Genomic DNA, 9539 nt, shown 5'->3' on the forward strand with positions numbered 1-9539 from the left:
TTTAGCCAGAACATCATTTATGTTCTTTTAAAGCAGATCTGAAATGGCAGATTTCAGCAGAATCATTCTCCACTACCTGAGCCCAGCAGAGGACATTAACATGACCCCAGCACCCCTGCCAGGCTGCCATTGGGTTACCAACACTTGTAAAGCCAGACAGTCCGAGGCTCCAGTGGTGGGATACAAGGACTTTAAAATCAGGGAACCAGAAAAGATGTCAAAAGTTTGGTACCGTGTTAGCCAAGGATGGGTACTGTCCCATCTGAGCTATGTGGGCCGATCAATCGGTTTTCGGTATGGGTTGTGTGAGAAGGATGGAAGATTTATGGGTAAGGCCTAGTGCCCACGGCCGTGACGGGTTCCACAAGTGGAATTCCGCAGCGGAGTCAGTCACGGCGCCCCCCCCCATAGACCCCATACTCACCTCCGGATCTGCAGCCCGCTGTCCCGCATCCCATGCCGCCACACATGCACAGTACAGCGGGTGACACGCCCGCAGCGTCACATGACGCATGCGTGGGTGGGCGGGGAAGCGTTTTCACGCTATCTACCGCTGTGCTACAGCAGAAGATAGCGTGACGGACGGCTTCCATTGACTGCAATGGAATCTGTCCGTGCGTACATTCGCAGCAAATAGAGCATGCCGCGGGTGAGGACAGGTGATTTCACAGGGCGGAATTCCATGGTGGAATTCTGCACCGTGAGCATTACACTATTAGGTTCAATAGAACCTAATAGCTGCGGGGCAACAATGCGGATTTCCGCCGCGAACTTCACCCGTGGAAATTAGGCGTAAGGCCTCCTGCCCACTGACAGATTTTTTACTGCGGAATCCGTGGTGGGCGTCCCCACCGCGGATTAACAGTAAATAGCGCCCATAGCATGATACGGGAAATCGATTCTTTCTCCACACTTGAAAAATCCAACCGCAGTTTCACGAATGGAGGAAAAATCACAGCGTGCTCAATTTTTGCGTGGATGGCTCCAATCGAAGTCAATAAAGCCATCCGATCCGCAGTCCGCCTGCAATAAACGTTGTGGACAGATCGCGGATTCCATGTCGTCACCTAGCGATGGGGTGGGAAAAGTCTTTTTGAAAACATAAGTCTGTACTGCGCATATGTGACGGCTTCATCCGCACAACAGAAACGGTAGACACGGCCGCGGCCAGAGCAGGAGTCTGCTGCGGGATTCCACAGGCGCAGTCCGGCTCTGCCGTGTGCTGGGGGCTTCTTGTGGGACATGCATGCAGTATTTGTAAACCGTCGTCCTAAGGGGCTCTATAGGAACTTACAGGCCAGGGGTAGTAAAATGGGCAAGATGTTTCGGACACGGCCTACAGCTGGCACGGAGAAGCGAGATGGGATATACAGGTACTAAGCCAATACCAGAAGAGCGGCACGACTGGTCGGAATACCCTGTTTAAGGCCTCGGCTACACAGTGCAGTTGTAACATTGGCGCTATGCCACCAGCGCCTGTCCTGATGCGACCCCGGTCTACCGTTTTGTACAGTGACGCAGGAGACGAGGCTTTCCTGCCCTCCTGAATGATGGATGCACTGGACGTGCCTGCACTGGCACAGAGGATGCAACTCTGGGAAGAGGTGCCATTCAGGTGTCTAGGAAGGCAAAGTGGCAGACCTTTTGGGGGGCAGCAGGCTGCACAGAGTGGGCACTAGTAAAGGAAGGGGCTGGGCACACGGGGCCCGCAGTGCCAGGTGAGCGCTTACCATTCCTGCAGTCACTGGAAGGTGCGGCCGATGCCAGCGGCGGCACGGCGGATGCTGCTGCTGCAGCTGCTGCAGTGAGCGCGGAGGAGGCTGCGGCTGCGGCTCCCGCTGTGGCTGCCGCCGGGCCCCCTCCTGCTGCCGCAGCCGCGGTCGCTCCATTATCCTGCTCGTCGCCGCTGCTGTTCGCCCGTTTGTTCTTCTTGCCCTTGCTATTCTTCACGTTCGGCATCGCCGCGCCGCAGTCAGCCGGTCCGGGGAGCCTTCAGCTGCTCGCCATGCCGGGGATGAAGCCTGTCCTTGGGGCACGGAGCGTCACCCTGCAGGGAGCCCGGGGACACGGCTGCTGTGTGCGGCCAGGGAGAGAGGCGTGTCTCCTTGTTTTGATTCTGCTTTCCGTGAGCTCGGCCCCTCCCCTCTGTCAATTTTTCCCTGTCTCTCGTGACGTCACGGGCAGCGGCCCATCCCTTTGTGACGTCACCGCACGCTCCGCCCAGTCCTTGTCCGCACCCTCCGCTGCTTCCAATGGCTGTGGGCAGTCGTGTTGTGGGGCGGGGCCGACCTGTCGTGACACAATGCGATGGAGGGAGCTCTCCCGCAGCAGCATCTGCAGGGCCTCGCCACAGTATTCACCCGCTGGGTGTGCTTCTTGGTTACTGGCGGCACAACTTGGAATTTAAAAGGATCTTACAACCTGCCACTGCGGAAGGGCCGCGGATTGGAAGGCTTCCATTGACTTCCAGAGGCGAATGGAGTCAATGAAAGTACATTGATTTTCATTGACCCAGACAGACTAGCGTTTGAGTATAATATGTGTGCAGTATGTTCTATTATAGCGCGTATTACGCATGATACAGCCTGCTTGTTCAGTATGGGTGCGTATTAAATGCTGAACACACACAATACATCGCATATTTGGGGTGTTTTAATACGCAATGTTGCTAAGCAACAGAGCAGGGAATTAAAAAAAAAAAAACAATAGTCACTAGGCATGACAGCGTGTGTGAGATACATTGGCATACGCAATCACAAACGTGGTGATACGCCGCTCCACACGCCAGGAGAATGCTGCAATTTTTCCGCAGCAGTTTATCATATGGGCATGTAAGGCTGCACAGGCCCCTGGAGGTGGAACCCCACCCAGCCACTGCAGTCTTGGCATTACGTTTGCAAGATCATGACGCTGTTGGCAGCCATGGGTGGGCGGGGTTTGGGCCATAACTGGGTTTTTTTCTTTCGCTGCGTGGAAATGCAGCCTGTGGGTACACACACACGGGCAATAATTCCACCTAATTTCTGGACTCAAAAAATCGGACAGAATTAGAACCCATTCATTGGACTAGGTGTGCACGGGGCGTTATATTCACGGACGGATAGTCCAAGTTATAAAAAAAAAAAAATGGCAGCAAGTCCGATTTTCAGCCAATAATTGCATGTTAGTGTGTAGTGTTCAGCACACGAACGGGATGTTCAAGCGCGGTCTGATGCGAGTTGCACCTGAGAACCTTGCGCACAACTATTTTTATCACCTGTGTGCATGTAGCCCAAGACCCCCTTCACACGAGCGTGTACGTATTTGCGCACACAGCACATTTTTTTGCACGCGCATCAACGTATTTTGCTGTAATTTTTGCGCCCACAAGGCGTGTTCATTCATGCGCGGCAAACAAAGACGCACCGATCTAATTGGCTAATTAGTCCGAGTTCCAGATGTTTTTCCAGCAGAATTATGCAGCATCTCCTAGCGTATTATGAGTGCATTGGCGCCTGCCCAGTGACTTCTATGGACCTTTAGTGCGCAAATGTGCAGGAAAATAGAGCACGTTGCGTTTTTATATGCAACCAAAATGGTGGGGGGGGGGAATACGTGCCGGTACACAAACCCATTGAAATCAATGGCTTCTATTCTCTGCATATCGCACGTGTACATTTTGCGCATGCAAATCCGTCGACATTAGGCTGTAATCACATGGGCAAGGGCAATGTTGGGCAGTGAAAAAATATTTTTTATGCAATTTTCATTTGTTTTTATCTCACATTTTTCTTGAAGAATTACACAAAAATAGGACTTGGGATAGGCCATCAACAGTAGATCAGGAGGAGTCTGCCACCCAGGACAAATACTGATCAGGTGTTGGCCAGGCCAGTGTGCATGTGTACTTGGCCGATTTTTGCAGTTGAAGCAGACAGCTCTGTTCTTACTGCAGTGGCCAGACTTGGTATTACAGGTAAAGTTACCATTGATGTGAAAGATGACTTTGCCTGTAATATCAAGCTGGGCCACTGGAGTGAGAACAGAGCTGTCTGCTTCCAGAAGAAACCAACTCAGTGCATTAAGGCTCTGGCCCTGAGAATAGCTGATCAGCAGGGGTCCTGGCCAGTGGATCTTTGTTTAGCTACTATTGATGGCCTATCCTAAATGTAGACCATCAGTAGTTAACCACTTTAAAGACAAATATAAAAAACACACACTTGGAGTTCTCCAAACTGCATGTGGCAGACTCCTCAACACATAGAAGGAGGTTTTCTGGTCAGATAAGACTAATATTTAACTTTTTGGCCACCATGGGAAATGCTATGTGTGATACAACACAACACTTCTCATCACCTCAAGAACACCACTCCCACAGTGAAGCACGGTGGTGGCAACATCATGTTGTGGGAAGCTCTTCATGTGCAGGGACAGGAAACCTGGTCGGGATGGAAGAAGAGCTGGACGGCAGTAAACACAGGGCAATTCTTCAGGAAAACTTGTTTTCATCTGCCAGAGACTTGAGATTGGGATGGTCACGTGCGATAGAGGATCGGAAGTGTTTCCTATTGATTTCAATGAGAAATATCGCACTCGCACGCACATCATGCGATGCATTCAAGGTTCAATTAAAATTAATGGGCGATGCGTTCCGAAGAACAGGCAAAGATAGAGGAAGCCATGATTTTCCCCTAAAACATCGCTTGTGTATATGACTCCATTAAAAACAATGGGGTTCGTATTCGCGCAAGTATTGGTAGTCTTGTGCGATTTTTCTCGGCCGTGTAAAAGCTGCATAAGTGTGTCAGATGGTTTTTATACACACAAAAAGAAAAAAAAACCCACAAGAAACGCCATGTGAGGTAGGTTTTGGCGCAAGGATACTCTGGCAAACCCCCAATAAACACCCCATCAAAGCCATAGCCAAACTCTTCCTATATTGGCAAATAGTAATGGACTGGGCTTCAGAGCTAAGCTTGGCTAATTTTCTGCTACCTTTCTACTTCGGGCTCATTCACACAGGCATATTCAGTTTCAGTCCGTGAAATATGCAGTGTTTACACGAACCGAAACAGTGCGTGTTCCCTACTTTCCTTTTTCATACATGTATGCAAAAAAAAAAAAAAAAATCATATGTATTCACTTCATATTTATGCAGTCCCATTGACTTTAATGGGTTATTTCAGTTCATAATACGGACCAAAATAGGACAAGCTTCATTGAATTCCTTTTTACATGTGTGAATAACACGTCTGAATACCCCAATACAAATTAATGGGGTGTCAGCCCCCCCCCGTATTACACATGTAATACAGAGTTCAAATACGCTCATGTCAATTAGGCCTTAACCCCTTGAGTGGCCCGCCCGGAAATTTTCCGGGGAGGAGCTCCACTGCTCACAGTGACATAACCCGGAAGATTTCCGGGCTATGTATCACTATGGGAGCTGCAGAGCACAATGCCACAAGCTGTGACAGTGTGCTCTGCCTGCACAGACCCACACAGAGCAGTGCAAGGGCTTAGAAAAACTAGCAGAAGATATTGCCGATATGTCGGCAACCTCCTGCTTTGTTTACAGGTTGCCATAGAGACCATCGGCTTGTCAGAAGCAAGCCGATGGTCTCTGTGGCAGGGAGAGCTTGGTGCTTGGCTGTGAGAGGACAGCTAGGTACTAGCTCTTACAGCAGAGATCAGAAAAAACCTCCGATCTCTGCTGTGTTAACCCTTTACATGCTGCAGTCTATGTGACTGCAGCATGTAAAGGGCTGTCACTGCAGCATCTAAAGGGCTGTCACCATCGGACCCCCAGAATGTGATCAGGGGTCCTGATGGGTCCCTGTGGAAGTCCCCTAAAGGGACAAAAAATAAATAAATAAATAAATAAATTATAAAAAAATAAAAACACTTGTCTCCCTTTACTTTGTAAAAAATCAAAAATACAATCACACATGTGGTATCCATGCGTCGTAATGACCCAGAGAAGGAAGTTAAAGGGGTTGTCCCGCGCCAAAACGTTTTTTTTGTTTTTTCAATACCCCCCCCCCCCCCTCTTTTAAATATATTATTCTTTGATATTTTTATGTATAATTGAAACTTAAAGGGGTTGTCCCGCGCCGAAACGGGTTTTTTTTTTATTCAATAGGCCCCCCGTTCGGCGCGAGACAAACCCGATGCAGGGATAAAAAAAAACTAAAAAAACGGGTAGTACTTACCCGAATCCCCGCGCTCCGGTGACTTCTTACTTACCTTGTGAAGATGGCCGCCGGGATCTTCACCCTCGGTGGACCGCAGGTCTTCTGTGCGGTCCATTGCCGATTCCAGCCTCCTGATTGGCTGGAATCGGCACACGTGACGGGGCGGAGCTACGAGGAGCCGCTCTCTGGCACGAGCGGCCCCATTCAGAAGGGAGAAGACCGGACTGCGCAAGCGCGTCTAATCGGGCGATTAGACGCTGAAAATTAGACAGCACCATGGAGACGAGGACGCTAGCAACGGAACAGGTAAGTGAATAACTTCTGTATGGCTCATATTTAATGCACAATGTACATTACAAAGTGCATTAATATGGCCATACAGAAGTGTATAACCCCACTTTGTTTCGCGGGACAACCCCTTTAATACATTATTTAACCCCTTAATGACATGGCCCCTTTTTTTCTTTTTTCCCCATTTCTTTTTTTCCTCCCCCCTGTTTAAAAAAAATCACAACTTGTCCCGCAAAAAACAAGCCCTCACATGGCCATGTCAATGGAAAAATGAAAAAGTTATGGCTCTTGAGACGCAACTGCAAAATTAGTTGAAATTCAATGATTAGACCATTTTAAAAAACCTGCCCTGGTGGGCACGACAGGGTGGTAGGAAACCCGCCACTCAAGGGGTTAAAGTTGGGGAAACCACCACCAGGTCCGGCCTAATGTCTGTAGTCCTCACCAGATTCCTCAACATCGCCCTGGCACGTGTAAAATACACTAAATACTGAGTTTCCCCGATAGTAAGACCTACCCCAACTTTCAGGGGAGCCCTCCCCGAAAATAAGCCCCATCTAGGCTACATGTGGGAAAAAAATTAAAAATACTCACCTACCGCCAGCATTCCGGTCCTCGCGCTGGCCTCCATCGCTGCTACAAGCTGCTGCATCCTCCTTCAAGCAGAGAGAGCAGTTTTTCTTGGTAGCAGGGCTTGAATACCCCGTCTTCAGGAAGCTAATGCTCTGATTGGCTGACACGGCGCTGGATTAACCAATCACAGCCATTCAATGATGTAATTCAATGGCTATGATTGGTTAATCAAGTGTCGGTTATCATTGGCTGATGCGGTGCTCGATTAACCAATCAGAGCATTAGCTTCCTGGAGGCTGGGTATTCAAACCCTGCTTCCAGGAAGAACTGCTTTGGAGGATGCAGCAACGACCCCGGCCAGTGTGGGGACCAGAACGCCAGCAGCAGGTATTATTAGACACCCCCTGAAAATAAGACACTGTTCCCCTTGTGAAGCAAAAACTAATATAAAAGACAGTGTCTTATTTTCTAGGAAACACGGTAACTTGAACGGAACCGTTCACTAGAATATTGGTATATAAGCCGGCACCATAGTGTAAACCATCATAGCAACAGAATTCCACACGTCTCCAGTAGAATGAATCAAAACCACAAAAACGTACATTATAAGTAGCACACCTATTATGCCGCCTCGAGTAAAAGGGGCAAATCTATCATCACAAAACAGAGCATACTGCGATTTTTCTTCTGCTAGTGGAATACACAATGCCGTATCTTCCAGGGCACACAGCGAGTCAGTGAAGTAGAGGTCTCTGCACCTCGCATCATGGCACACGCGCCGGAAGGACATACGGCGCCACAAGAGATTTCAGCTGATGTCTTTATAAAAGGGGTGGTGGTGAGAGGCTGAAGAGGCTTTGGAGTCTGACGTCCTAAGGCTGGATTTGTATTATGGATTCTGCAATCGCCTTCCATGTGAAAAATTGCTGCATGCTCTATTTTGCAGCAGAATCCGCGTGGACAGCCTCCATTGATGTCAATGTAGGTGTCCAGCCCGCAGTTCATACGCAATTAGCATTGTATATTAGCTGCGGGTTAACAGAGCCGTCGCTTACAAACCAAAAAAGAAACAAACTGTACTGCGTATGACCGCCTGCAGGCCTCCGCGGTCATCAGCACTACAGCTATGGGAGTTACGCAGAGTCACCGGCCTAACTCTGAGCAAAGGTGGCGTTGCCTCCTTGAGGCGGTGTATTAGCATAATAGGCATGCTACATAAACTTTTTGTGGTTTTGATGCAAGTCTTCCTTCTACTGGAAGCACATGGGGAATGCTGTTGCTATGATCATTTACACTATGGTGTCAGCTTATATATCAATTTTCTAGCGACAAGTTGCTTTTAAACGAGCTTTCCAGCTGTAAAATTGATAACCTAACCTCAGCAGCTCTGTTTACCAGTCTACTGGCCCCTGAACAGCTGATTGCTAGGGATCCTCGGTGGCTGACCTCAGGCTGATCAATGATTGATAACTAGGGATGATCGAGCGTACTCGGAAAAGCACTACTCGCTCGAGTAATTTGCTTTATCCGAGTATCGCTGTGCTCGTCCCTGAAGATTCGGGTGCCGGCACGGAGCGGGGAGCTGCAGGGGAGAGCGGGGAGGAACGGAGGGGAGATCTTTCTCTCCCTCTCTCCCGCCCGCTCTCCCCTGCTCCCCGCTGCGACTCACCTGTCAGCCGCAGCAGCACCCGAATCTTCAGGGACGAGCACAGCGATACTCGGATAAAGCACATTACTCGAGCTAGTAGTTCTTTTCCGAGTACGCTCGCTCATCTCTAGTGATAATCTATCCTGAGGCTCGGTCATTAAAAGTTAGGAGCTGGAAAAAGGAGACTCTGTCGCCTACTTTTATCACTGTAAGCCAAACTTATGGGCTAAAAGTAGGTGAAGCACTGAGTCCAGGAATATAAGTGTTATACTTCCCTTCCCCGTCGTTCCCTGGGTGTCAGCGCTGGAAACTGCCACTTAGTGCATTGAGCAACACTGCTAAATAATCCACCAGTTTTATTTTTATAATGGGCGGACTATTTAGCGTACCGCTTGATGCACTGCAGCAGTGGCTTCCAGGGCTCACACCGGGGGAACGACAGGGAGCGGCGGGGGAGAGCGGGGTGGAACGGAGGGGAGATCTCTCTCTACCTCTCTCTCCGCCCCTTCCCCGCCGCAACTCACCTGTCACCCGCACCGGCCCCCGAATCTTTAGAGACGAGTGGGGAGATACTCGGCTACGGCACTACTCACTCGAGTAATGTACCTTAGCGAGTATACTCGCTCATCTCTATTCCTTATATTATGTTCAGAAATAGGTTCCATATTCAGCTGCATTAGAACAGATGTCGTACAAATAACATAATGGACCCCTGTAGTACCTTCACTTTTGATCAAATGTACGTCACCAACACCTTCTTCTATTTAGCAACTTCAGTAGTAAGGCTTCTTTATTTCCTATGAATATTAGCTGTTCGCAGCCAAAATTGAAATTTCATTCATAAGACCCAACAA

General features: G+C 49.1%; 1 protein-coding gene across 1 annotated transcript in view; it reads right to left on the reverse strand.

The window, feature by feature from the left end:
• HECA (hdc homolog, cell cycle regulator) overlaps positions 1-2104 on the reverse strand; it is a 42092-nt gene extending 39988 nt beyond the window's left edge. The window contains exon 1 of the mRNA XM_066605489.1: positions 1731-2104. Within this exon, the coding sequence (XP_066461586.1) occupies positions 1731-1959 (229 nt within the window). The 5' untranslated portion in view covers positions 1960-2104. The remainder of the gene's footprint in view (positions 1-1730) is intronic.
• Positions 2105-9539: the final 7435 nt, after the last annotated feature.

This window comes from Eleutherodactylus coqui, chromosome 1 (genome assembly GCF_035609145.1).
Source record: "Eleutherodactylus coqui strain aEleCoq1 chromosome 1, aEleCoq1.hap1, whole genome shotgun sequence".
In the NCBI taxonomy this organism is placed as follows: Eukaryota; Metazoa; Chordata; class Amphibia; order Anura; family Eleutherodactylidae; genus Eleutherodactylus; species Eleutherodactylus coqui.